The sequence below is a fragment of the Vicugna pacos genome, chromosome 21, assembly GCF_048564905.1.
Source record: "Vicugna pacos chromosome 21, VicPac4, whole genome shotgun sequence".
In the NCBI taxonomy this organism is placed as follows: Eukaryota; Metazoa; Chordata; class Mammalia; order Artiodactyla; family Camelidae; genus Vicugna; species Vicugna pacos.
In genome coordinates, this window is record NC_133007.1 from 20,934,315 (window position 1) to 20,962,212 (window position 27,898).

Genomic DNA, 27,898 nt, shown 5'->3' on the forward strand with positions numbered 1-27,898 from the left:
TCTCAATTTCAAGTGCCCAATAGCTCGCAGCTACCGTATGAACCTCGCAGATATAAAACCATGGCCCCCCTTCCGAGGCTGAGTTTCAGACAAGACACAGCAGAATCCGGATCCCAAAGACTTCTCAAGAGTTGGAAAATTTAAAAGGAAAGCAGAGAGTCAGCGAAGAGAGGAAAGAAAACCTTAGGAATCTAACCCCTCCACAACGTAGACGAGAAGAGAATGAGACCCTGAGAGCATACAGGAGGAAAGAAGAGAAAGTGAGGAATGGCTGCAGTTCCTGGTTTCGCTCAAGCTTTAAAAACTCACCGCTGAAACAATTTCTAGCCTTAATTTCGGAGACCTGCGGGGCGCGGCGCAGGAAAACGAGCCTGCGTTGGCCGGGAATCGAACCCGGGTCAACTGCTTGGAAGGCAGCTATGCTCACCACTATACCACCAACGCCTCGGTGGCGCGATACTCGCAGAACGTTACATAAGAGGTACACAGAGCCTTCTCTTGGTGAGGGCGAACCTAGTCTTTATTACTTTCAATCAGCTCTTCCAATCAATGACACGGGGTTTGGAATGCAGAGACCACCCTGCACGGAGAGACGGAGGATGAGAACAGCGCAGAACCCGGCGGGAAAGCCAAAGCCTCCCTCTGCCCGGACATCTTCCCCCGCCTCCTTCTACCTTCCACGCTCCCAGTTCTGCCGCTTGGTGCGCCCTACACAGCACTGGATCCATCGGATGTTGGATTCGGTTTAACGGCAATTTGGGGCAGAGAGCCGAAGGACCTGCGGCGGGGTGTCCACCCTGGCGTGGCTCGGCCCCGCTAGAGAACGAGCGGGAGGAGCGCTTGAAATTGCACAGCGGATAATGGATTTTTACAGTTTAGGAGGGTGAGGAAGTAGGAAATAGGAGTCGGAGACAGTTTCATTTTCCCTGTTTCATGAAGAAGTCCAGGGAGAGGTCTAGTTTTACTTAAAATAAACAGTATTGATAAATATTGACGTCGATATAGCAGTATACGATAATATTAAAGGAAAATAAGAAAGCCCAGCTACAGTATGTCAAGATGACTGAGGCGCCTAAAGCGCTGCGTTCGGGTTGCAGCCTCCCTAGGAGGGGTCGGTCCGAATTCCACTCCTGATAAGATGGTCTTTCACTTCCGTCTCTTTCTAGAAATGGATATATTGATTGAAAGCTTTTTATGCCGCATATTTACATGTGAACATTGTGCTTCGCTTTGAATACGAAACTGAATCCATTTAGATCTATCCCTAACTACGAAAATTTTTTTCTTTCCTTTACATGACAGTTGGTTAGTGCCTATTTGTCCATTCCCTTATTGGATAATGTGTTGAGCCCAGTAGGTAGATACAAAAGACTCTTCTGACTCATCTGACCGAAAAAGGAAAAGTCTTCAGCCCAGATTCCTTAATTTGCAATAATTGGCCCGAGTCTTTTCATGCTTAGGCAGTAGTGTCAAACTTTTGGTGAGCCTCAGATTCCCCTTCGTCTTGCCGGACCCACTCCCACCACCAGTTCTAATTCAATAGATTTGCTGTGTCACCAAAAACCGGGAAAAGAAATTAACACACCAAAATGGGAGGAAAGTAATAGACAGGAAAGATAAACTCATGAAGTTGGTTGTTTCAAGAACATTTTCTTAAAGATTGCCAATAAGATCGCAAATAAAGATCGCACTTTCTAATTTGGGAGGAGCTAGCTATGACAAAAATTTTGCTGTCCTTTTGGGAAGAGGGAGAGACTATTAATCCAAAGAGGGTGAACGTGTGAGGTCCATAAGCGTGAGGATGGAAGGATCTTTAGGTTAGTTAGGGAAAGTTTACCAAACTACATTCTTTGTTATTTACTAGACTATGACCTTGGAAACTGCATTTGACTTTCCTGAGCCTTAGTTTGCTTATAGTAAAATGGATATAGAATTGCTGCGAAGATTAAGTCAGATGATCTAGGAGCTTATTGGAAATACGTATCTCAGGCCACACCTCAGACCTACTTGAATCCACATTTTATAAGATTCCCAGATGATTCATACCCATATTAAAGTTTGAGAAGCACTGGTCTATCTAATTTAGATGCTTTTACACAGGTTGATCTTTAATTTGGAATATTCTTTCCCTTGCTTCCTCTTACTCTGTATCATTTGAGCACTTACAACACTCAAGACACTATGCTTAGAACAGAGAATAAAAAGTTAAATACTGTGTCTGTAAAAAACAAATTTATGATTATCAGGGGAAAGGGGCAGGGGAAGGAGGGGTAAAGTGAAAGTCTGAGATTTGCAGATACTACTATACATAAAATAGATAAACAACAAGGTCCTATTGTATAGCACAGGGAACTACATTCAAAAACTTGTAATATCCTATAATGAAAAAGAATATGAAAAGGAATATATATATAACTGAATCACCAGAAATTAACACAACATTGTAAGCCGACTATACTTCAATAAATTTTTTAAAAATAAATACTTAAGTAGTTAACAACTCAGCCCCCCAAAATAAATAATAAATAAATACTGTGTCTAAACTAAAGACAATGATAGTGCATCCATAAAAGAAACATGTGAAAAGATAACAAAGCTGAACCGTAACCATGTGATCAAGGTGAACACACCAGTGATTAGTCACATTGATATCATATACCTCCTGATATAATGCAATAAGATGGGCACTTCACCCTATGGTATTCTTCCCCCAAACCTCACTGTAATCATGAAAAAAAGTTAGACAAACCCAGACTGAAGGACAATCTACCAAATACCCGATCAGTTCTTCAAAATGTCAAGGTCTTGAAAAACATGGGAAGGTTAAGAAGCTGTCCTAGATTGTAAGGAAGACATGATAACAAATTGCAACATGTTATCCTGGATTGGCTTCTGAAATAGTAAAAGAACATTAGTGGAAAAATATGAAATCTGAATAGAGTCTACAGTTTAATTAATTGTACCAATATCAATTTCTTAGGTTTAATAAATGTAATGTGGTTATGTAAGACCTAAACATTAGGAGAAGCTGGGTGAAGGATGTACAGTAACTTTCTGTAATATCTTTGCAACTCTTCTGTCAATTGAAAATTATTGCAAAATTTAAAGGCCTTAAAAAGAAACTTGAAAGTGGTTGGAGTAGGAATTGAGAGTGGGGCAAGAAATTGCTGTTTATTCATAGAAGGGTTGTAGCAAAATTTGATTTTTTTAATAATGGGCATGTATTTTGATTCCATTTGTTCTGATATTTTGGGGAACAAATATTTAATTTGTTCTACTATTTTTTATTGTAATCACATATAGTTGTAATTACAATAATCAAACTAAGACTATATACCACATAATGATATTTAGATGCCTATTATACAGGAAACAGTCCCCAAAGAATTTAAACCATCAACAACAATCATTTAAAAGTAGATGAAGTGGTTAGTTCACTTAAATTCCTCTGTAGAAAAATACATATCACCCAAATGAGAGGATCTGAAGTGTTTTCACAACTAAACACAATGAAATTCTCCTCCTTATACCCTGTGTATGTTTTAAAGAGAGATAGAGACTGTTGAAATGCTAGGAAACTATCTAAACCATGTAAGTACCATCATTCCTCTTGAGAAGTTACAAAAAGGTTGGGGTGGTCAATGTTAGAAGTTGAAAGGAAATTCTGAAAGGGAAAGTGTAACACAGAATGTGTATGTGACATCATCACTTTTTTGCAGGTTCCTTCCATTTGAAGTCAGGTTGCATAGGACCTAGGCCAGGTGTAGAAAAAAGCAGTTTAAAATGTGAAATGACAACCAAGGGACAAGTGGGTTGATACTGAAACCTCCTCCTCACCTTTAGCTAAATATTATGTAGCATTGCTCTAGCCAAATCCACTTCCATTTCTGAGAAAAAAAAAATCTCCCTTTGCAAATAGGAGAGATACAGTGTGGATTAGGTTGATTGGGAACTAATTTACACAAATTTATCCTTGCTCTTATAGATCATTTAACTGGCAGTGAAATTGCCCCTGAGGACATTTCCCAAGTTCAATCTCTTACTATAAAAAACACATATTCACTTAATGAATAATGTAAATATACAATAAAATATACTTTTTTCCCTCAGGGCTCAGCATCCAACTGCGTTCTAAAAGAATAGTATGTCCAATCTCATAACATCTAGGGGTCTAGTAATAAGTGGAGTTATAGCCTGTTTGTGAGGTGACAGTGCACAGGCTTTAGAGTCAGACAGAACAGGGTTCTTATTTCCAACTCTCGCCACCACCCACTTCCCTGATTTAATAGCTATGGGCCTTGAGTAATTGTTTAACTTCTTTTAACCTCAGAATCCTCATCTCCAAAAAGAGATAATATCCTATGATGTTGCTGCAAGTTTTAAATTTGATTGTATACATCAAGTATCTGGTACATAGTTGACAATCAATTAATAATAATTAGTGGTAGCTAATATTGTTGGTCACACACTATATGCCCAACATTCTTCTTCACTTCTTACATATTTAATTAGTTGTACCCTCATAACAATTTTTGAGATACTATTTCATCATCATCCCCATTATATAGAAGGTGAAACTGATTCTTGGAGAGTAACTTACACAGTAGATAAGGTAACAGAGCTGAAAACCTAAGCAGTCTGGTTCCAATAGAGCCATTTTGTTACACAGTTGCCATCGCCATCATCATCGTCATCATCATCCTGGAGCCTGTCAGCAGAAACCAGATGGAACAATGCTATTTCTCTCACATAGATAAGAACAATAATAACTTTATACCACTGACTTACCCTCTTAGTCTAACATATACTCTTTCCGAGTCCAGGACTTAGAGTCTGTTCTCTAAGAACAATGAATAAGGTCACATTATTAGAGAGAGATAATTAGCATATAAACTCTTTGTCAGTGTATTAGGACACACAGACTGACAAATTAAACTAGGCTCCCAATACAGAATTTTTATTTTAAGGTCTTGCTAGGACTTAAGTTTCTCTCCATTCTCTGCTTTTCCAACTCTACCTCTTTCCCTCTTTCAACACAGTAAGTCACAATTCTCTCATACCTGACCTCATACTTCAATACTGTCTCAATGTGCCTGCCTCAAACTCTTCCTCTTATCCTGTTTTCGCCTATAGAAACCTTGCACACAGCCTTGTGAATTTTCTTCCTATCTTTTTCAGCACCCACCCCAACATTTTCTGCTTCTGAAAGCCTTGCCCTTCATCTATTTAATTGAATAGAATGAAAACAAAGAAGTAGTTTTAAAAGTTTATTTAGCTCTATTATTTCACACAACTAAATCCATACATACAAGTAACAAAATGCATAAAATATAGGTAAAAGCAATGTTGAAGGGCCACACAAATGTTCAAAGTGATTACTTCTGCTTGTTTGAAGTGGGAGAAGATTTTTTAAAAAGTCAAATGACAAACACCACCTTTATTAAAACATACTAACAAAAAGCTCCCTGTTTAGGGGTAAGATTCCCCTCCACTCCCACCCCTGAAGGTATAGGCAGGATCATAGTAGACAGTCTAGAAAGTCCACAAGCCCAACTCTTGTCATTTAATCAACCTCCTCAATAACCGGGCCAGTACTGGGGGCTCCCCGTCGGGCTTGAGCTCCACAACTGCTACTCCCAGGGACACCAGGCCCCCCATAGAGCCTGGAGAAGATGGGGCGACATATCTGCTCCAGCTCCCTCTTCTGATGCTCATACTCCTCTTTCTCTGCCAACTGGTTGTGCTCCAACCAAGCAAGGACTTCCTGACACTTGTCTTGTACTTTGCGCCTGTCATCTTCAGGAATCTTGTCTCTAAGGCTTTCCTCTTGCAAGGAGCCCTTCACATGGAAGACATAGGCCTCCAGGGAGTTTTTGGCAGCCACCTTGTCCCTCTGGGCCTCATCCTCAGCCTTGTACTGCTCAGCCTCATGAACCATCCTCTCCACCTCCTCCTTGCTCAGTCGACCCTTGTCATTGGTGATGGTGATCTTGTTAGCTTTGCCTGTGCTCCTGTCAGTGGCTGTCACACTCAGGATGCCATTGGCATCAATGTCAAAGGTCACCTCGATCTGGGGGACTCCACGTGGAGCAGGAGGGATGCCACTGAGCTCAAAGCGCCCCAGCAGGTTGTTGTCCCTGGTCATGGCCCTCTCACCCTCGTACACCTGGATCAGGACCCCAGACTGGTTGTCTGAATAGGTGGTGAAAGTCTGGGTCTGCTTGGTAGGTATGGTGGCATTCCTCTGGATCAGTGTAGTCATCACCCCACCAGCTGTCTCCAGCCCCAGGGACAGGGGAGCCACATCCAACAGCAGGAGATCCTGCACCTTCTCACACTTGTCCCCCATCAACACTGCTGCCTGCACAGCAGCTCCATAGGCCACAGCCTCATCTGGGTTGATGCTCTTGTTCAGCTCCCTGCCATTGAAGAAGTCCTGCAGAAGCTTCTGTACCTTGGGGATGCGGGTAGAGCCACCCACTAGGACAATGTCATGGATCTGGGCCTTGTCCAGCTTGGCATCCCTCAAGGCCTTCTCCACCGGCTCCAGGGTGCTGCGGAAGAGGTCTGAGCACAGTTCTTCAAAGCGAGCTCGAGTGATGGAAGTGTAGAAATCTACACCCTCAAATAGGGAATCGATCTCCAGAGTGGCCTGGGTACTGGAGGACAGGGTGCGTTTGGCGCGCTCACAGGCTGTGCGGAGCCTGCGCAGGGCCCGCTTATTCCCGCTCAAGTCCTTCCCGTGCTTCCGCCGGAACTCACCCATGAAGTGGTTCACCAGCCGGTTGTCGAAATCCTCTCCACCCAAGTGAGTGTCTCCAGCCGTGGCCTTCACCTCAAAAACACCAGCGTCGATAGTAAGGACTGACACGTCGAAGGTGCCCCCACCCAGGTCGAAAATGAGCACGTTGTGCTCTCCGGCGCCCAGCCGGTCCAGGCCATAGGCGATGGCGGCTGCCGTGGGCTCATTGATGATCCTCAGCACGTTGAGTCCCGCGATGGCACCCGCGTCCTTGGTGGCCTGACGCTGGGAGTCGTTGAAGTAAGCAGGCACGGTGATTACAGCATGCTTCACCGGCTGGCCCAGGTACGCCTCCGCCGTCTCCTTCATCTTGCTCAGCACCATGGAGGAGATCTCCTCAGGGTAGAACGTCTTGTCCTCCCCGTGGTAGGATACGCGCACCTTGGGCTTGCCGACCTCGCTCACCACCTGGAAGGGCCAGTGCTTCATGTCCGACTGTACAGTGGGGTCTGTGAACTTGCGCCCAATCAGCCTCTTGGCGTCGAACACGGTGTTGTGCGGGTTCAGGGCCACCTGGCTCTTGGCTGCATCGCCCACCAGCCGCTCGGTGTCGGTGAAGGCCACGTAGCTGGGGGTGGTGCGGTTGCCCTGGTCATTGGCTAGGATCTCCACCCGGCCGTGCTGAAACACGCCAACGCAAGAATACGTGGTGCCCAGGTCAATGCCTATGGCCACTTCCTTTGCGGCAGACATGGCTGTGGCTTCTCCCGCTCCAGCGGACGAGTGCAATACGGGGTCGGATGCAGGAGCCTCAGGGACTTGGTGCAGCTCAGCCGTAGAGGTGCGCTCAGCGGTGCCTCTTCTGCTTGCCCAGCTTGGATCTGCTTGGCTCCGCTTCCACGAGCTTTTTATCCAGTTTCCGGAGACCCGCCTCTTCCCGCCCCCGCCGCCGCGAACCTTCCAGCGCCCTCTCGGCGAGCCCAGAGCCTGCCGGCCTGGGTGCGCCGGCTGACTCAGCCCAGGAGGCTCCGCGTTGACTCAGGGAGAAGGTTCCGGTAGATTCGGCGGTACAGGGCAGGGCGGCCCCCCCATCTGCACCGTCTGATTCAGAGCTGCAGAGAAATCTCCAGCTTCTCCCGGCTTGTTCTAAGGGCGATCGGTTGTGGCAGAAGCCAGGTAAGGCAGTAACTTCCCAAGAAAACAGTTCATCCCCTCGTTAGTTGAAGAAAGCTGGTTTGAGTCCAGCGGCTCGAGAAAAGCCGAAAGCATGTCACCATGCGAATTAGAGGCTTGGCCCTCAAAGCCAACGGTTTAAATAATTTTTGTTTTCCTTCTTAAGTCTTACTTTTGGTGGGGAGGGGTCTTGAAACAGAGGCAATATCTTCGAAATTGTGACTCTGAGGCCAATCTGATTCTTATTATGGAATGGAGCTACAGCCAGAGATGACTTTAAGAGATGGTGCTGTAGGTCTTTTCTGTAGGCGGAGCATTGGTGGTTCAGTGGTAGAATTCTCGCCTGCCACGCGGGAGGCCCGGGTTCGATTCCCGGCCAATGCAGTTGTGTGTTTTCTTTCAGGCTATTATCTTAACTTAAAGACTTTTTGTAGTCTCGAATTTGTGACACTGGAATAAACGAAACCAGTTAGTTGAAGACTGGGTTCTTTGGTTTTCCCTCCTTTACCAAGTCGCATTCCTCAGAGGAGTCGGAACCTGGAGCTGAGGCTTGGAGACCCAGGCGTCACCTCGCCACCCAGCCCTGGGGAGAACCAAGCACAAGAGGGAGAATGCAGATGAACTGTGGTGACAATGTCCCTCCTGTTATCAAGTCTTCTCTCTGGACCCGTGTTTCTGAGCAGCATCGTCCCCAGGGGCCAGTTGGAAAGGCAGTGTGCGTTTTTCTCTTAGGTCTGGATGGGTTCCCAGCCAGAGCCCAGGACTCCTGTGGGAAGTAAATTCCTTAGAGACTGCAGTGCATCCCATGCCCTGAGGCCAGAGGGCAAGATGAGTTCAGTGATCAGTAAAGCCACATTGGTTCCCATCAGTTTTATGGCCTTGCTAATTGCCTTATCTCACTTTCTTTAATCCAGAACATCCCATTTGAGTTTTCTGGTGTTTCTATTTGCCATGGACTTCTAAAAAGCCAAAAGGAGGAGACTTTTCAGAGATGTGAGGGTGGAACTGGAAGAAAGAGAAGCAAAAGTCTTCTGTAACCTCCCCATAGGGGAATGGAACCCTGGTCTCCCACATGACAGGCAGGGCTACTCACCACTATACTAAGAGGACAGCAGATAGCACCCTATGGAAACATGACACATTCTAATGTTAAACTCTGGTAGCTTCAACTTTCATGTAATATATCATTATTTACCTGATTCAAAGGAATCTACTAATTTTTAAAAAGAGAAACTAAAAACCCTTGCTCTATAAGTGGCTCTAGTCTCCTCAGATGGCTTAGATCCCTTTGGAAAGCTGCAGAGTCTTTGAAGAGGGAGGAGGGAGTTAGGATGGAGTTAGTCCCATTTCTGGACTGGGTTTCTGGGCTCACCTTTTCCCAGTGTATTGATAAGAAAGAAGAAAGAGCTGGCAAAGTTTGCCGCTAGTGAGCTCAGCTATGATGGGAAGGTGATCAGTCCAGGAAAAAAGTGTATATTTGAAGAAGTGTGCAGTAAATAACTTCTGCAGTGTAAAATCAAACCATCCTCAAAAAGAAAGAAACTATTTCATAACTCCAGGAGGGGAGAGAAGCTGTCAGCTTTAAATTCATTCACTCTCTGAGTCTAGGCTGGCCAGGCCTGCGTGTCAGGGTTGGGACATTTTAGGCAAGGGCCTACAAGAGAGGGGGCCTCACGAAAGAAAGGAAGAGGTGGCCTGTCCTGGGGTCTGTGCCCTGGACTGTTCAGGGACTCCAACCTTGTACAAGCTCCAACCTTCTCTCCCAGCCCTCAGCAGCCTCAAAACCCCACCTGCACATCTACCCTTCAGAGTTCCAGGTACAGCAATAAAGCAATCACCTCTGTACTTAGACACAGCATCACAAAGCATGCTTCCATTATCATTCACTTCTTTATTTTTTAATTCAGAGAAGTTCAAGGAGAAAGTTTATTATGCAATGCAAACTTTGTACATACACCTAAACATATCCACTAATGTTTAGTAATTTAGTCTGAGTGTCTTTAAAAGTGATACCAACTACCTGTACATCCTTGAACAAGTCATTTGAACCATCTGGGCCTCAACTTTCTCAATTTTAAAATGAGGAGATTGGACTTATCATTTCTAAGACTTTCTAGCTTTAAAAGTCTCTGATTTTATCTAGGAGCAAAAGAGGATTCCTATCTCCCCTAAACTATGTACCTGCTCTATACCTGAATAAATCCTGCTTATGTTAATAAGAAAAAGAGGAGTGAGCTGCTATGTCTATCATATAATGTATGGGGTAGCATGGGTGAGTACAGGGAGACCAGTCAGGAGGCTGTTGCATACATTATATGATAGTTTATTCATTTTTATCCCTCACAATGGTAGAGTAAGGAATGTTAGTGTGATAGACATTGATGATTCTCACCAATGTATATGATTCTCCTCCTGCTAGCAATTCATGCCTCTTGAGATCAGGTCATATGACTTGTTTTGATCAGTGAAATTTAAGTATGCATGATGTATTACTTCTGGGGAGAGGCCATTTAATTACTGTCATAATTGCTACTGTTCCCTTTGCCTTCCTTGGCAATATGTGGTAGCTGGTGTTGAAATGGAGGTAGAAACCTGAGCCATCCCATGAGAAACAGCTTCCTTGGGGAGTCTTCCAGATATACAGGAGAACTTGAGTGAGAAATAAACCTTTGATGTTTTATGCCACCGAGGTTGCATTTTTATAGCATCTGAGTTTAACATGGTGGCTAAAGCTGGCCACGTGAGCTTATCTCCATTCTTTTTCTGATGCAACTAGCCACAGAAACTGTAATTCACTCAGTTCTACCTTCTAGTTCATCCCCACTCCAAATTAGATCTTCTTAACTTTCTTTAAGGTTACTATGGTAAAAGCAATCTTTTTAAGGGGAAAGTGCCAGCTAGATAGTGTGCTCTGAAGCCATCAGATTCTGTAGACATTTATTAAAAACCTTTTATATTCCAAAGACATTATGTTTCCATATATGTTGTTACACTTGAATGACACAAGATATCCCTGGGGAAGGAGATAAAGATATTACCATTTCACAGAAAGAAGAGTCTAACTCATAGGGTAGCTAAATGAATTCTTCAAGACCAACTAGCTAGCAACTGGTAGAAATGAAACACAAATTTAGGTGGTTTGGCTCTATTTTCAGTGTACTTTTCACAGTGCTACTCTATAGGCTTACAAAATTAATTCAATTAAAGGGAAGTTAGGTTCAACTGATATACTACTTTCAAAGATGTGATGGGTGAGAGTAAATAATATTAAAGTGTTTAGGCAAATATGTTCAAAGCTGAAATGCATGTGCTAGTGGTGTATTTTAGGTCGTATCTAACAGAGTGTTCAATAGTATTAAACTGGACTTCTGCTTCTGGAAAGATGGGGTAGATGTACCTTAAAAAAGTCCCTGACTTCAAATGCTAAAGAATTTACTCATTCCAGAAATATGTATTGAGTGCTTTATTATATGCCAGATACTGACCTTGACTCTAGGTATATGGTAGTAAACAAAACAAAGACCTTGCTCTCATGGAGCTCATATTCTGATGGCAGAGTGGGTAGTCAGTTAGTGGTAAGTACAATTGGGAAAAAGTACAGCAATAAAATAAATAAGCAGTTAAACAAATGAACATATGGTACTTCAGTTGGTGATAAGTATCATGGGGAAAAATAAAGCAGGAAAGGGATTAGGAGATAATGGAGGATTGGGGTTGTATTGAATGATCAATGAGACCTCACTGATAAGGTGGTATTCAAGTGAAGACCACGATGAAGCATGCTGTAGACGTCTGTAACAGTATTTCAGAAACACTAAATAACATACCTGGAATAGAAGTATAAAGTGTTCAAGAAAGCAAAGGAGAGCAATAGATGAGGTCAGAGGCACTGAGGAACAAGAGCATATAGTGCCTTGTAGAACACTGCAAAGGTTTTAGCTCTTACTCTAAGTACAAGGAAGAAGCTATTGCATAGCTTTGAGCAGAGAAGTGACAGATACAACACACATTTTTAAAAGATAGTTTTGGCTATTGTGGTGAGAATAGACTGCGGGGTAGCATGGGTGAGTACAGGGAGACCAGTCAGGAGGCTGTTGCAGTAACCCAAGTGAGGAGTGATAGTGGCTTGGCCCAAGGTGCTATAGTAGTGTACTGAGAAGTGATCAGATTGCTTGATTTATTTTGAAAGTAGAAGCAAGATTTACTGTGGTTTCATGTATTTGAAGAGCCTCTGTCAAGAATCTGTGAAAACACATTTGCTGTGAGTCCTTGTAGAGCTGAGTGGGCTGTGGCTGTGCCTTGGCCTTCAGGAAATCAGTGACGGAAGGGCCTGTTAGGATTTAGCTCTGGAGATCACAGGCCCTTTCTTTCCCTGGGGCTAAAGGGTAGTTGGAGGCTCCTTAGCCCAGGTTGCCATCAAGGTTGGGCTAGGGTAAGAGGAAAGCTATGTCCTGAAGAGATGCCACTGCAACTGCTGTTACACCGAGAGATGAGGGGTCATTTGTCCTGAGGGCCCTGGCTTCATCTGACTTTGCAGCTTCTCCAGTCTCCTGTTAGCTTTGAAGGTCTCTCTGCACAGAAAAATACAGCCCCGTATCCACTGCAAAAAGGAGCCCTATCACCAGGCCGAAGGTAATTTGATACCAAGGTGAAAAGATGAGTAGAATTGCTGGACCTAATAGGAGAGGCAGAGGGAGGGGAAAAATGACAGTTGTTAAGACAGAAATTTGGAATAAACAGTCAGGTCCCCAGTGAGGAGCCTTTGTGAAGTTACCCAAGCCAAAGGCTAAGGCCAAGGCCAAGGGCAGACAGGTAGCCCAGGAAGTCTTCAGAGGATCTCTTCATCTCTCTTACTTCCCAAGCAAAGCACTAGATTAGTGGGAAGCATAAAGCACTAGATCAGCAGGAAGCATAAAGCACTAGATCAGCATTTCCCAAAAGATGACCTCAGGCACATCTGTTTGCAGGACATTTATAGAAGTTATAGAGGAAAAAGGTTTTGTGGTTACCCAGCTTTAGCAAATGCCTTATGAAACTTAGCTGAAAAATTTTCCTTAAGACAGGATTTCTTGAAGCCTTTAATGTGCTTTATGAATATAAAAGGAGAGGAACAGAATACATAGCATATTCTGCATTAATTTGACCACAGAACCCTTCATTCTAAAAGGCTCCTCAAGGAGTTTTGTGATTGGGGAACAGCCTTTGGGAAACATTGAACTAGCGAATCCGCAGACCACATCAACAAATCTTCACTCACCACCTCCTCTGAGCCCAAGACCAGATGGTGTTAACTGACCAACACTAGTCTGGCATAATAGTTTGTGATGCCATCTGAAAGGGCATGATATGGATTCCACAATGCACAGCTTCTCAAAAAACAGGCAAAAGCCTAGTTCTTTGTATGTGGAGAAAGAGTCTCATGCCAACATGGCAGTCTTCAGCTAAGACTTAAGCCTAGGCTGAGAGGTTCAGTAGGGAAATACAAGCAAGCATTAGACTCCTAGAGGGACATAAGACAAAGTGGAGTGGTTTGAATGAGGTGGAAAAGAGGGTGGCAGTGTCTGGCAGAGGGATATGGCAAGATGAAAAGATAGCTTCTATCCTCCAAGAGGTAAAATTCCAAGTGAATGACATTCTTTTCTATAATCCCTAAGAAATGAGCTGGAACAGAGCTGCACATTCAAACAGCAATCAGGTCAAGCTAGGACTTTCAGGGTTCCTGCTGACCTCAAAGAGGCCTACTCAGGAGAAGAGAAGGTTCTGAAGCCCAGTAAAGACCAGTAATCCCCTCGCTACCCATGTTTCCAAGGTTAAAGCTCCTTGAACAGCCTTGGTTCCCACCTTGGACAGTGATGGTCACAGGCTGTGACGAGTGCTGCATCTGCCCGATAAATCCTGTGCAGTGGTACTCGCCATTGTGACTGAAGTTTGCTTGCGGGATAGAGAAGTTGGAATACACAAAGGAAAACTTCATGGATTTTCTATTGTGGAAGAATGTGACCTTAAACAGAGGCTTGTTTTTCCAGCTGTGGCACCTCAGCACGATGGGTTCCCCTTCCTGGAACACCAGGCTAGGGGTCTGGAGCAGCAGCCAGTCTGAAAGACACAAAGGGACCACAGGACCCAGGAGGTCTTGACTCAGCTCCGAGGCCCAGACCGTCCTCATGGTGGGACATTACATGTGGAGAGAAGAGCTAAAGTCTGAAATCAGACAGCCCTGGTCTCTAATTCTGGCTCCATTACTTATGAGCTCTGTAATCTTGGGCAAGTAATCCACTCTTCCGGGTCTCAGTTTCCTCGTTTGTGAAAATGGTCACAATAATACCATTACCTATCTACAATAGTTCCTGGCACACAGCAGGCGTTCAGGATACCCTTGTCCTCTCGTTCCTGTCCTGGGAGAAGCCAGCTGCAGCTTCATGCTGCCCAGTGGGCCTTTGCAGGAAGGATACCAGAGAACCTGGAGTACAGTGCCTTCTCTGAGGGAGGGAGGGTGGATCCGGTCGGACACAGGAGACAACATGTGCTGGGGACACAGCAGAGACATATGTCTTTGGGGAAAGTCATGGACATCCAACAAATATTAATTACCTTATTTGGTGCATGTTAGTAAATGTGGAATTTCCCTTTAGCAGGGTCTTTGTCTAGAGGCAGCAGTTACACGGGTGGGCCATTAGCCTGCTGTGTACTTTTTTCTCCCCCAATTTTCATCCTTTTACAGAAGAAGAACATTTAAAAAATTTTTGTTGTATAGGGTTTACAGTCCAAGGTGGGTACTTAACTTACACTCCTGACCTCAGCCCACACACCCCTCTTCCTAAAGCTATAGGATAGAGCAGAGATGGAATTGGAAAGAAAGGGTAGAAAACAACAAATACATTGGAAGGGAGCCAGAGGATGAGGAAAAATGACAACAGCCACACGTGTTAGTCAAACACACGTAGTCCCTGCAGCAGATCAGAATGATGCCAACCAAGTCTCCACACTGGCTGGTCAGTCTGCCACACATGCAGGAGAAAATGTTCAATACTGAGGGAATGAGTGACAACAAAGAGAAAACTCTGCACCACAGCTGCAGAGGGACAATCCAGAAGGAAGGTGGGGAGACCGGATCTTGCTCCTTGTGTCACACAAGCCAGAAGACCCCACCCCTCCCAGGCACCTTGCGTCCCACCCATTCCCTGACCACCATCCTGTGTATTCCTCCCCTTGGAGAATCAGGCCCTGGGTAGACAGTCCACTCCGGGATGAGGTGAGCAGTCCTGCTTCTCTAGACTGCCTCTCTTATAAATGTTGGATTGGGGTAGGTGGGAATGCTGAGCATTGTAAAGATCTTTTTAAATGAAGCAGAACCCAGAGAAAATGTCAGAGCTGCTTCCATGTAGCACCAGCAACCAATCCCTGCACTTCTCTTCCCTGTCTGGGTAATCCCCACTATGGAAGGTGAGCATCATTAGAACAGCACTTTCTTCCCAGCAAAGGCTTCTACTGGTACCAGGTTGTAACCTGGACAGTGTAGAGTGTCTGCCTCAGGCTGATTTGTGCAAGAGGGCCACCTTACATCTCCTTGAGGGCAATTTCTTGGCACAGATGTCGAGGGCAGGGCCCAAATTCATGTTCATGGCACTCATGAGACGTTCTTTAAGTAATAAAAGGGGCTTCCATCAATCTTCTGGGAACAAAACTCTTCCTCCACTCCTGGAAGCCTTGTCAAGAGACGATAAAGTCACACAGTCTTCTGCACTCCAGTAGCTAAGATTACTGGGCAGGAACACAGGATTGATGCCATGAATCCTGGTGTAGGCAGAGCCATATGGAGGTTCCCTGGTCATGTTCCCCATGCCCAGCTTTCACTGATAAAGGCCCAGGGAGGGTGGGGAGAGCGCTTCATCATAACTGGAATACTCTGAACTACAGGTAGAAGCTCTTTATGGCATTGGCACTTGCTCTGGAACTTAGCATTCATGATGTCAGAGGAGTAGCAGTGGGAACCACACTGGTGAATGTGAGCATACTGGGCTTCTTGAAACACTTTCATTTTTTTTCCTCTTTGCCAGAACTGGCAGCTACAGCTCACACTGTACCTCTTAGTGCAATTCATGCATCAGAAAAATTTGGAGCCACAAAACTGTTCTGCAGGCATGTACTTCCCACAGTGCTGGGACTTTGGGAGATTTGTCTTCTTGACCACTCAGCAGATGGACTGTCCCCTCCCCAGTGGCCACCTGACTGATTTTCATTCAGCCCTGTAGGGAGGCCAGTCTGTAGTGACTTCTTAGACTCTTAAGTAACAGAGAACAACTTACTGGGAAAGGTTCTGCTCCATCCTGGTTACCAAAGCCCTGAATCATGTGGGTGAGTATCTGGGGCTTCACAATGTCTTGTGGAGGTTTGAGTCACCCATTTGTCTGGACACCGTGGCTAGTGTAGGAGGTGGTGCTGATGGACAATGGGAATGTTTGGTGAGTTAGCGTTGCCGCTGGTCACTGGCTCAGCTTCTCCTAACTGCTCTTCTTCTCCATGGCCTTGGGGCTCTCTGCGACTGGAGAAGCCTTGGTGGGAGCATTGCACCCAATGTAGAGACATAGTCTCCCTCTTTGTGTTTGATGGCCAGTGTCTGGGTTTGCCTGGCAGGGGCACAGACTGCATGTAGAAGACAACAGGGACCTGGGTTATGGTGACTGAGGGGCCGTGAGAGTTGTGGCTGCTGCTGCTGCCACAGCTAGAGGTGCAGAGCTGTGTGGAGGAGAACCGGGACTGACAGGGCTGGAGCTGTTGCTGGTGGTCAGCAAGGTGGTCTGCTGCTGGATCAGCACCTGCTTCTCCAAGAGCTGGATCTGTTGCTGTGTCTAAATCAGTGAATGGGGCTGGGGCTGTGAGTGGGAGACTGAGCTAATAAGGGTCTGGCTGGGAGCATGTGTAGCTGTCCGTGTAAGGTTCATGGCCATGTCCTGCCGAACACTCCCATCTGCTTCTGTCTTCTTGGCCACTGCACTTTCTGCCTGTCTAGCTGACCTGAATCACAGTCGCTGTTCAGGATACAGGCACAGGCTCCACCACTCCTGTGTGTTTCATGAGACGGCTCCCACCACCACCTATTCCTGAGGAGAGCAGCTGACCCAAAGGCCCAGGTGTGTGGCCACTTACTCCTGGACCAATGTACCTTAGGATGCTGTTTCCACTGCCCATACTGGCTGGTCTAAGACTAAAGAACTAGGCAGAGGCCCTTGAGCAAGTCTGAGCCACAACGAAAGCCTGTCTAGAGGACCTAGGTTAGAGATGGGAGGCTAAACATGGGAATAAGGTATGAGTGGTGGTGGTCAGCTGCTGTGTAGTGCTGGTGTTTAGGGGAGCTGGCCTGCTGGACAGCAGTTGTGGCTCTGCAGCTGGGTCCTGGTGAGCTGCTGCTGGACATAAACTGGTAGAAATACTAGCCCAAGGAGCTGTCACAGCACTGCCTGCAGGGCCTGCTCTGCTTGCTGTTCTCACAGTGGCATTGAACTCTCTGGGGCTGAGCACTGTCACCTGAGTGGGGACTCCCATCAGTGCAGCTGGAGTACTGTTGGCTCTCGTCTCCATGGTAGTGGCCCAGGGTCCCAAAGGCTGGTGCTCGGGCTCAAGGCTGCACATCTAGCTTTCCACCCAGGTCTTCCATGATGGTGTCCACCTCATGTGCCAGGGTTCCTTGTCACTAGACCTGGTAGCTGGATGGGGACTCTCAGTCTCAGGGGAGGGATCCCTTCACCTCCACCCCTTCCTAGAAGGGCAGGGGCACTGAGATTGAGGCTCTGCCAGGCCTCTGGGGCTTCCCTCCAGGACTGTCTTATCCTGCTAAGCCCAGAGGGTAAAGATGGCAGGACTGGGGCTGAGGCCTACCTGCTGTATTATGTACTTTTGAGGACAAGTTGGGAATCAGGTAACGGAAGGGGACTAAGTGAAGAGTAACAGTGACAATATTCATCATAGTCACATTTCAGCTTTTCTTTATGGAGAACCTATTTCTTGCCGGGAGCTTTGGAGAATCACTCATCTATTCAGCAAACATTTATTAAGCCCTGCCCTGTGTCAGGACCTTGAAATACAGAGACAGTTAAAACACAATAACCGTCACCTCAAGTTGCACAGAGTGCAGAGGACCAGGGAAATGCTGATTCTCACCAGAACCTAATGGGGGAGGCAGTAGTATCTCCACTGAGCAGATGTGGAAAATGAGGCTCCAAGGTAAATGAAACCACCATGTTTACATGGCTAGTCATTTCCAGGACCAGGACTCAGTTGTGGTCTGTCTGTGTATTTGCCTCTGCTGTGAAAATGGAAGGATTTCTATGAATTAGGGATTTCTTTCTGCTTCTTTCACACCCGCCTGCCTACTTGTGGCCTTGTCATCTTCTTGCTCAATCAGAACTGAGGCAAAAGAGCCATTCAGAGAAATTTCTTAGGAACTTCCACCCCACCACACATACTAAGCAAAGGGGGTGGCAAAAAGGGAAATGAGTGGACAAAATGACTCCAAACAACTCACAGCCATGCTTCCCAGTACATAAGCCACCCTCTTTCCTAAAAACCTCTGCCATGTAAGCAAATTTCATCTCTCCTTGACCCCCCAGGCCTTGCTCCACTGACCAGAAATCACATCCAGATGCACAGGGTCACTGAGGCTGGTCTGGCCCGTCTGGCACTTGTAGTCCCCGCTGTCATTTCTGCTGGCCTTAAAGCTGTAGCTGGGCTGTACCTGGGTTGGGATGGAGCTTCCATTATGGAACCACTGGGTGAAGTCATCCCCAGGGTTGTTGGTCCCTTGGCATATCAACATCACATCATCCTCCTGGAGAACGTTGACCCATTTGGACTGAAGGTTCACCACAGCCTTCGGGAGACCTGCTGAGGGGAAGAGAGAGGATGCAGCCTGAGGGAAGGGGACCCCAAATCTCAGACAATGGGAAACTGTGGCTGTGCTGTAGACATCAAGATAGGAACCCAATCCAAAACTGTTCTGCAGCTGAGGGCAATTCCTCCTACTCAGGCAGCCCACACAGGGTCCCTAGGAACCCATGTCCTCTTAGGGAGCTTGGCTGTTCCTTAGGGGAGTGGGTAAGAGATAAGAGAAGTGAAGACAGAGCAAAGCAAACACTCTAGAAGTACAAGTACACCTCAGCAAGGGACATTGAACAATTTCCTTCTCTCTCCTGTATACATGTGCGCACACACACACACACACACACACACTACAAATACATACCTTTTGGGATTCAGTTTCCACCCCTGTAAACTGAGGCATTTGGACACTAGTGGACAAACTCCACAGCTGGATGAAGACAAATGGGAGCATCTGATGGAGGTGCCAGGCTGGGAGTCAGACATCCAGTTTCTGTTCTGACCTGGTGTATTTATTTGTCTCTTAAAATAGAACTATCCTCACACCCAAGCACAGAGGACTATTAGAAGGATAAAGAAAGGAGAAAGGCTGGAGGGCAAGTCTAGGAAACCCTGGGTTCGGTGCCCAAGGGAGAGCCCGACCCTCCTGTGAGTCCTAGAATGTGGAAAGGTTAGTGGTGTAGAGTAAGTGTCTAGCAGGGTTCACCCCACCAAGTTGCAACCAGTGGTATCTCCTATTTCTGTCCAGGGGAACAGGCCCTGAAGCCTTCAGACATACAAAAAGTAAAATATTTATCAACACATGAGGATAATCTAAGCAAATCATGTGATTTTGCATACAGCTGAGACTAAAGTGCTTGGTCTCGTGATTTAGTTGGGAAAGAGGAAGGCGATTGAAATAGAGGACAGTAATTTTCTGTGAGAAAGTCTGTGAGGTCTCACGGTAACAGAACCAGAAGGACTGACGCCCCTGTGCATGTTGCTGCACATTCCCAGCTTTGCTGGTAGAAAGGGAAGGAAACAGGAGTTGTGGGGGATGGAGCAGGGCGTCTTGTGGGAGCAATTACCCTTTCTTGGCTCTGTCTCAGTCCTGAGTTGCTGGTGCATTCAGAGCATCTCCAGGCAGAGTGCTGGGAGCAGAGAGAGAGGATATCTGGGGAGGGAGAGGATTTGTGTGGGTGGAGTACTTACCAGGTGTCCCAGCAGCAGGAGCTAGGAAGCAAATGGAAAGCAGCCATTAGCCCAGAGTTTGGATTTGATGATTCATCATTATAAATAGTCACCTTCTTGTAAATCTCCTTAACTCTCTTGCCCTGCTCCTTCTACATTACATTCACCTGTGTTGTCCAGGCCTTTACTTGTTCAGCTGTGTGTTAATGAAACCACCACACGGTGGCCAGATTGGTATCTGTGTAAACTTACTGTCTCCATGTTTAAAAGGACACTAAACTCCCATTCTAACACTTTTCCCTAGCTAATTTGCTCTGCTGCTTTTGGTAGTGACACTCATCTTTTCCTCACTTCTGTCTGTGCAGTGCAAGCAGACATGCATGATTTCCCTGGTCCCACAATTGATGATTCCAGAATTGCCCGGTTTATGTATTCTCTGGGCCCATTCCCTGGATAACTCAGACATTCTTGTGCTTCTTCCCGGGGAATCACCTTGCACATAAGGAGAACAGGCTTCTGCTGCCTGAAGTGATTTCAGGGGCACAGAGAATGGCCGCTGCCCCCACCACCACAATGTGTTTTATTGCTTCCCCTACCTCCTTTTGTAAGAGACAGCATTAGCCCTCCTGCCTAAGATTTGGTCCCACTAAAACACAAATTTCTACAGAAGGGAAACACCCTTTCCTCTACTAGACTTTCCTCAGATCTGGCTCTGCTGTGGGGGGTGTCCAAGCACCAGGGACCTGGGTGCCCAGTGAGATTCGGCAGAAGACTAGGGAAAAAAACAGAAACAAACAAACACCAAACTCTGCCAATTTCATAATTTTCCAAGGCCAGCAAGGTTGTGAGAATTTGGTTTTCATCAGCCTGCCTTCACCCTCCTGACTTTCCTGACATGCTTCCCGTGCCACCCCTCACCCTGGCCCAAGCTCGGCACCAACCAAGGTGGCAGCAGCTGAGTTAGAAAAGCGCACCTGCCTCTGTTCCTGCTCCACTGTCCCTCCTGGGGGCCCTGACTCACCCAGGAATAGCAGGGCTGTCCACAGTAGCATGTGGCCCAAAGGATGGCAGGGCATGCAGTCAGCCTGGTCACTCTCGGCAGCAGGAAGGCCTGTGAATGAGGGGACCCTCATCACCTCCCAGAGCAAAGGAGTTGGCTCTGACAGCACCAGCACGGTGAGCACAGGCTTCTCTCAGGGCTTGATCGATTCCACCCCAGAGGACAGACAAATTCTGGAGTAAAAGAGGAAGTGAAAAGAAGTATTGTATTATCATAGGCTCCTCCCCTTCCACCTCCTTTCATCTCAGTGGTTCCCTCCCAGCAGTTCCAGGACTTCCAAGAATAAATCTTGCTCAGCCAATCTCCAAATTCACAGAAAATATAGAAACTGGGAAACAACTTTCTCCTCTTCTCCTAGGGCCACAGCTGGGCTCAGCCTCTGGGAGAGAGAGAGGAATGGTCACCCAAACTCAGCTCAGAGCCTCCTTTCTGTCTCTTTTTAGAAAAAGTGATGGAGGATAGTGTGCCAGCAGACTTCTCATATTTCTAGATCCATTTGGAGACCCAGGCACTGGAATTGGACTCCTCCTGAGATGGAGCCTAGCAGCGGGGGGCTTCCCGCCATCATTTGATTTTCTTTATTATCATTATCCTGACTCATTTTTGGATTATGGAACTGTTGCCAGTGATTAGGCACTTGTCTCATCGCAGAAAGAATTCAGGACACAAAGGTTAAGAAAGTAAAGTGAGGGTTTATTAAAAGCTAGTACACTCTCAAGGGGACAGTGCGCAGGCTCAGGCGAGTTTTTTTGGCAAGTTGGTTACATAGAGTGTAAAAATGAATGGGCAGAATATGTATTAGGTAGAAAAGAGTTTGGGGTCCTATTCCCTGATTTTATCCCACCTTTACCTTCCCAAAGGGAGGAGGGAAAAAGAGGTGTGACAGGGTGGCAATAGAATGATCATACCCATCCTCTTATTCCCCTTTGCTTTCATTCTTTTACTCATTTCTTAAATAAATATCTTTTGAGCACAAATGTGTGCCCTGATTCTTTACCTTTGCCACCTCCTTTCCCATCACTGTTGTCACCACTATGGCATGGTGAAAGAGCAGGTCTTCGGAGCTATGTAAGTCTAATTTTGAATGCCAGGTTGCTTCACAGAACTACAGGTTCCTCATCTGTATAAACGAAGATTATCATGCCTACCCTTCAAGCGGGCTTTCTCAGCCTCAGTACTATTGACATTTTGAGCTAAATATGCCCTGTCCTGTACATTGTAGGCTATATAGCAGCATCCCTGACCTCTACCCACTAGATGCCAGGGGCACCCCTCAGTGGTTAAAATAAAAATGTCTCTAGACATTGGCAAATGTTCTTTTGGGGGCAACATTGCCACTGGTTGAGAACAACTGCACTCAAGCTTTTTGTTTGCTTTTTGTTTTCTTTTTCTTGCTAAACAATTTTTACTTAATTTTTTTATTGAAGTGTAGTTGATTTACAATGTTATGTTAGTTTCAAATATACAGCAAAGTGATTCAGCTGTGTGTGTTTGTGTGTGTGTAACTCTTTTTTAGATTCTTTTTCATTATAGGTTATTAAAAGATATTGAATATAGTTTCCTGTGCTATACAGTAGGTCCTCGTTGTTTATCTGTTTTGTATGTAGTAGTGTGTATCTGTTCATCTCAAACTCATAAGTTATCCCTCACCCCTGCATTCAAGGTTTTTGAAAATTAGAAGAGAATTTGTATGCTAGCAAAGTGCCTGATGCATCATGGTATCTGATGAATGGTAGTCTCCCTTTTTTGCTTTCTGTCATCATTCTCATCACCATTTGTTTACCCTTAATACCTCCAGAACATGAGATGCTCTGGGATCTATCTTGGGGTCTTCTCTGGGGCCTCCTTCCCAAATACCCTCTTATGAAGCAAACTGCAATACTCAAAGAAATGTTATTGTAAAACCTGTTTTCACACCCTGTGGTCTTCAGAAACCTCAACAGCCCCACCCTTTGGCCACTGGCTTTTGCTACTGGCCCCATTCTATGCCTCCCCAATCTACCTCCAGCTTTGGTGAAAAAACCTATTTACCAATGACAGCACTCCCATAAACTGACATCAATATTTTAAAAATAGCATTAGAAACTGAAGGTAACTTATATAGTGGATCCCACAAAATGGGTGCCAGCCCAGTGACCCAGCCCACATCACAAATCTAAACCTAAGTCAGCCTGCACTTACAAGAACCTAACACACCAAACACAGTCCTCCAACTCAGCTTACCTTACCCTAGAAACTAGAACCTGCAAGCCTTATAAGAAAATTCCCACTCCCCTAGCCAATCATGTTCTGTTTCTGCATTGCCTCTTCTAAATCTCTATAAAATTCACTGTTGCTCAAAATCCCTTGGGAAAAATTCTCCACTGCTTGTGAGGAACTGTCCTCCCCCAATCCATGGCTTATTTTCCCTTGAATAAAAGCCATCTAACTTGTTACTAAATTGTTTCAGTTTTGTCAATTGACAGGCCAAGTATACCTCTTTCTGTTGCACTTCACTTTATTATACTTTGCATATATTACGTTTTTTAGAAACTTAAGCTTTGTGGCAACCTTTGTTATGGAAATGACAGGCCAGCCAAGAAACAAGCACCACTCACCACTCACCACTCGGAGAGTTGGAGTACTCGGGTTTCTTAACGCCAGCGGGCTCAGAGGGGCTATCGCTCCAGGGCTCTGAGCACCTCTAAGACGTGTGCGTGAGGTTTTATAGGGTAGATTACAAACTTGGGGTATATTGGTCAATAAGGTGCAAACAGCTCAGCAATATCACAAAAGGAAAGCAGGGAATCAGTAAACCAGAACTTATCTAATAAGAACAGATCAGTTACCGACTAATTAAACTTAGATTTATGAGTTAGCCCAACAAAACTCAGATCAGTAAACCGACACTTGTTAAACTTAGATTTACGAGTAGGCCCAGCAGGTACTCGCTTTGGCAGCACATACACAAGTAGGCCCAGCAGGAATCAGATCAGTAAAGCGACACTTAGATTTACTAGTTGGCCCAGCCTGGCTTTTCCTTCTCACCTTGTGTTGAGCAAACCTATCAGCATGTTTTTTTCAATTGCATTTACTTACTTGTGTCTGTGTCATACTTTGGTAATTCTCACAGTATCTCAAACTTTTTCACTATTATATTTGTTATGGTAATCTGTGACCAGTGGTCTTTGATGTTATTATTGTGATTGTTTTGGCATTTTTTTGTAGCAATAAAGATTTCAAAATAGCATCATTGAAAGATTCATTACAAAAAGACCATAAAAAATTAAAGACACAAGAGATATCTAAAACAAAACACTGTAAGACTGATGTGACTCCTGCTACTATCCTCTATCCTCCTTTACCTGAGTACTGACAGTCTACCAATCCTCTCTCTGAATTGCCTCTCCATTCTGAAGGGACTATGAGATTATAAATGAAAGTCAGTCAAGTTAGTACATACCGACACCCCACATCTACCCTCAAAGAACGGCCACCCAGTGGGCCCCTCATGTGGTTGATGAGACTGATAAACTGCTACCAGTTATTCCCCTTAACAGCCAAGAGAAAGCTAAAATTAATATTAATGGAAAACCTTGCCAAATTCTGATATATACTGGAGCTTTAAACCCTTCTTCCTCCAGAGCCTGCAGAAGGGATCCTGGAAGAACTGGCAGAAAGCACTGAAGGGTGAAAAATTCAGCTCTCTGGGATCTGTATGGTCCCATACATGATCTGCATGATCTGCATGGTCAAGAAAGATAAATAAAATTTCATGTTTCCTTTCCTTTCCAAATTCAGACTTTTGTAGGAATTTGTTTTTCGGATACCCAGTGGTTTGTTGCCTCAAAACTGGCCTCTGTACCCCGAAAACTGTATTGAAACTCAGAGGCAGAGTTTTGGGAAAATTAGAAAAGACCAGCTTTATTACCTCACCAGGTAAAGGAGAGTCACAGCGGGCTAATGCCTTAGAGACTGTGAATCTGTCTTGGAGTTGAGCTCTTGAGGTTTTATAGAAAAACTGGATGGAACAGAAAAGCTGATAACAATCAGGGCATTTTACGGGTGCTTACCCTCAATGAATTTTCAAGTTCATGGAGGAACTTGAGGGTCTGTCTGTTCTTCTGAGATTATCTCCCATTACCTCCTTCCTGGAGCATAACTTCTGGGTTAAATCTATTCTTAGTAAAGAATGAATCAGCAAACGGTTTTTGCATCAGGGAAGTCAGTTTGGTAGTTTGCTTCCTACTCCTTCAGCGTGTCAATCCTTTCTCTCCTAGGGACAGCTATTGCCTTTTTGTTTGTGTTGAGAACTTAACTAGGCAACCATCAGGTTGGGGGCCCCAAAACTTTGGCCAGACAGAAATATGCATTTGTATTGTAAGCACCTATGGCTTTTTTTTTTTCTTTTTTCTTTTTTTTTCCTTTTTTTTGTACTACAAATACTGGACTTAAGCTTTGATTGCCAAGGCATCCATTACAAAAAGCCCTTCAAAGAAGTCTATCTCAATTAAACACATTACCAGCCACACAACTGTTTAAAGAGCCAGGCCATCTCTATCCACTGAGACTCTGTTTTATAAATCTTGGTGAATTTCAATAACTGACCAACTGGGCTACATGTTTTTTGTTTTCTGTCATCCTATGCTTTAAATTTCTGCCCTTATGTATTTAATTCACCAATAAAGATTGATCCCCCCAAGCCCTAGGTGTCTTCCTTCAACCCCAATTAAAGCAGAATCCCATGTTCATGTGCACTCTGTCTCCCCATTACCTCACCATGTGGCTCCAGGTTTGCTATGTAATTTCCAGGTCTTGTAAGTAATAAGCCTCTATTTTTTTGTTTCCTGATGGTTATTGCTAAAGGGCATCTTGCAATTATGAGAACCAAAAGAGCTGGTCCAAACAACAGAGGCTGAGACCAGTACAAAAGGTTGCATTCCATTTGTAGGTGGGGCCCAGAAGGAGAAATATTAAAATGGCCATACTTAGGCTAACAGATTGCTTGCCCTTTAAACAGTCAACAAACCTGACTGACCTGTTACTACTCACAGCTTTGAAGCAGGGAAACAGATGTGGGGCATGAGGAGGGCCGACTCCCAGGTCTCAGCTGAGCCCCTGGGAAGTGCCCTGCCAAGTGTGGGTCCTTGGCTTCGCGCAGGAAAGAATTCAAGTGCGAGCCACCATTGAGTTAAAGTAGATTTATTTAGAGAGATATATACTGCACAGAGTATAAGGCAAGAGAAAGGCAAGGAAAGAGGTGTGGGAATTGGGTGCTCAGGTTAAAGTAAAAGTAGGTACACACTCCATAGACAGAGTGCCAGCCGTCTCCAAAGGGGAGAGAGCGAAAAGAGCCACTAGGCATGGTGTTGTCATTTTTTATGGTCTCAGTAGCTTCACACACCTACAGGTGGGATCAACCCAACTGCCCTGGGGAAGGGGCTGGGATTACCAGGAATTGGGCCACTGCCCATTCTTTGGCGTTTTACGGTTAGCCTTGGGGCTGTCATGGTGCCTGCAGGGATGTTATTTGATCACACTGTTACAATGAACATATAATGAAGCTCAAGATCTACTAGAAGTTAAACCTCTTAATCCTTAAGGCCAACTAGGAGGTGAATCTTCCACCATTTTGGTTGCCGTCATTCCTTGAATAGTTGTGCCCTGCCCCCTTCCCTCCTGTTTCAGCTTCAGGTCCATTGTTAAATCTAAAGCTATTGATCTTATTGTTTCTACTTTATTCCGGGAATCAAAAGTTATAATCATGCTTGATTTCTGAGTTGTTCTCCAGGAAGGTCATGGAACTGTAACCCTACAGAATAGGATAAATTATCAAAAAGAACCCATGCCGCAGGCGTTTGAAAGATAAAGAGATTGAAAAAGTGACAATCGCTAGCCTGTATAGAATTGGTCGCCTGGAGACACCATGACGCCACTCTAAACCTTATGACAAGAAAATGATTTTGCTGATTGTTATCAATTTTTTATTGTTTGAGCTATGACTGTATAATCACCCTACTCATCCCCAAGGTCGGTTCACAGTTTTGAAGGCACTAGCTTGCTGTGAGTCCCCTTTGCCCAGCAAAGCAATGAAGCTGTCTTTTTTCTTCTAAACTCCAAGACCCTGTCTCTGAGTTATTTGGCTTGTCAGTGATGAGGGCCACTTTCAGCAAAAGTCCTAGTGACTACTAGTGTTTTGGTGACTTTGTGAGTGACTCTGGATACAGGATGACTAGTATGTTTTGCACCCTATTTGGGGTGCCTTTTGATTCCATGGGGTTGTTCGATACTCCCAGGAAAAAACTTTTTTTAAGTAGCTCTGTGGTTAAAAGCTGGGCATATTGGTAGCTGATATTCAAAGGCTGATGGAACCTTTTTAAAGACCTTCTTCCCTAAACTAAATGATAGTGTATACCCAGAGGGAAGAAAAAAAATTCCGAAGACAAACAGCTATAAATAATAAAACATAGGATTGGTTTTTTTTAAGTTGGGCTTAAAAAAATAAAGTTACCTAATTATTTATTAATTTTTTTTGAAATATAGTTGATTTTTATTGAAGTATATTTTTATTTTTTATTGAAGTGTAGTTGATTTACAGGATTCTTTAAATTTTTTGTCTTAGGTGAAGATTTTCTTCTCATATAAGGAAGCAAATTGAAGATAATGCAGTTAGATGGGTCACCCTTTGAGGTATTCAGGTTGCAATGCATTTCTTTGAAGAATTAAAAACAACTGTCCTTATCTTATAAGAAGTAAACTGCAGCTTTAGAAACAACTTAAAGTCCACCTATCCTTTTTACCAATTTCAAAACTTTCCCATTCATCTCAAAACTTGTAGGTATTGTAAAAGTCTTAATTTAGAAAATGAAATTCCTTCTTGGAGGAACTTGCATTTTTTT

General features: G+C 44.8%; 2 protein-coding genes, 2 non-coding genes and 1 pseudogene across 6 annotated transcripts in view; 1 reads left to right on the forward strand and 4 right to left on the reverse strand.

Annotated features, from left to right (window-relative positions):
* Positions 1 to 372: 372 nt before the first annotated feature.
* On the reverse strand, positions 373 to 444 carry TRNAG-UCC (transfer RNA glycine (anticodon UCC)). The gene has a single exon. It is a non-coding gene; the product is annotated as a tRNA-Gly (tRNA).
* Positions 445 to 5,254: 4,810 nt separating this feature from the next.
* HSPA6 (heat shock protein family A (Hsp70) member 6) lies at positions 5,255 to 7,912 on the reverse strand. The gene has a single exon (XM_006219215.4). The coding sequence runs from the start codon at positions 7,493 to 7,495 to the stop codon at positions 5,564 to 5,566; it is 1,932 nt and encodes a 643-aa protein (XP_006219277.1). The 5' UTR covers positions 7,496 to 7,912; the 3' UTR covers positions 5,255 to 5,563.
* A 316-nt stretch (positions 7,913 to 8,228) lies between these two features.
* On the forward strand, positions 8,229 to 8,299 carry TRNAG-GCC (transfer RNA glycine (anticodon GCC)). Its single transcript has one exon. It is a non-coding gene; the product is annotated as a tRNA-Gly (tRNA).
* Positions 8,300 to 12,075: 3,776 nt separating this feature from the next.
* FCGR2A (Fc gamma receptor IIa) overlaps positions 12,076 to 27,898 on the reverse strand; it is a 28,800-nt gene continuing 12,977 nt past the window's right edge. The window contains exons 2-6 of one of the 3 annotated variants that reach the window (XM_072946240.1): positions 20,982 to 21,193; positions 19,982 to 20,002; positions 18,539 to 18,793; positions 13,757 to 14,011; positions 12,076 to 12,590 (exon numbers count right to left, since the gene is read on the reverse strand). In XM_072946240.1, coding sequence (XP_072802341.1) covers positions 12,469 to 12,590; positions 13,757 to 14,011; positions 18,539 to 18,793; positions 19,982 to 20,002; positions 20,982 to 21,093 — 765 coding nt within the window. In that variant the 5' untranslated portion in view covers positions 21,094 to 21,193 and the 3' untranslated portion in view covers positions 12,076 to 12,468. Of the gene's footprint in view, positions 12,591 to 13,756; positions 14,012 to 18,538; positions 18,797 to 19,981; positions 20,003 to 20,981; positions 21,194 to 27,898 lie in introns of all 3 variants that reach the window. The other 2 variants (XM_072946239.1, XM_072946241.1) reach the window with 2 other exon arrangements.
* LOC140688149 (polyhomeotic-like protein 1 pseudogene) lies at positions 13,923 to 17,104 on the reverse strand (annotated as a pseudogene).

Bases quoted from the DNA above. Each gene is read 5' to 3' on its own strand.
- HSPA6 (XM_006219215.4), bottom strand. From the start codon at position 7,495: ATGTCTGCCGCAAAGGAAGTGGCCATAGGCATTGACCTGGGCACCACG.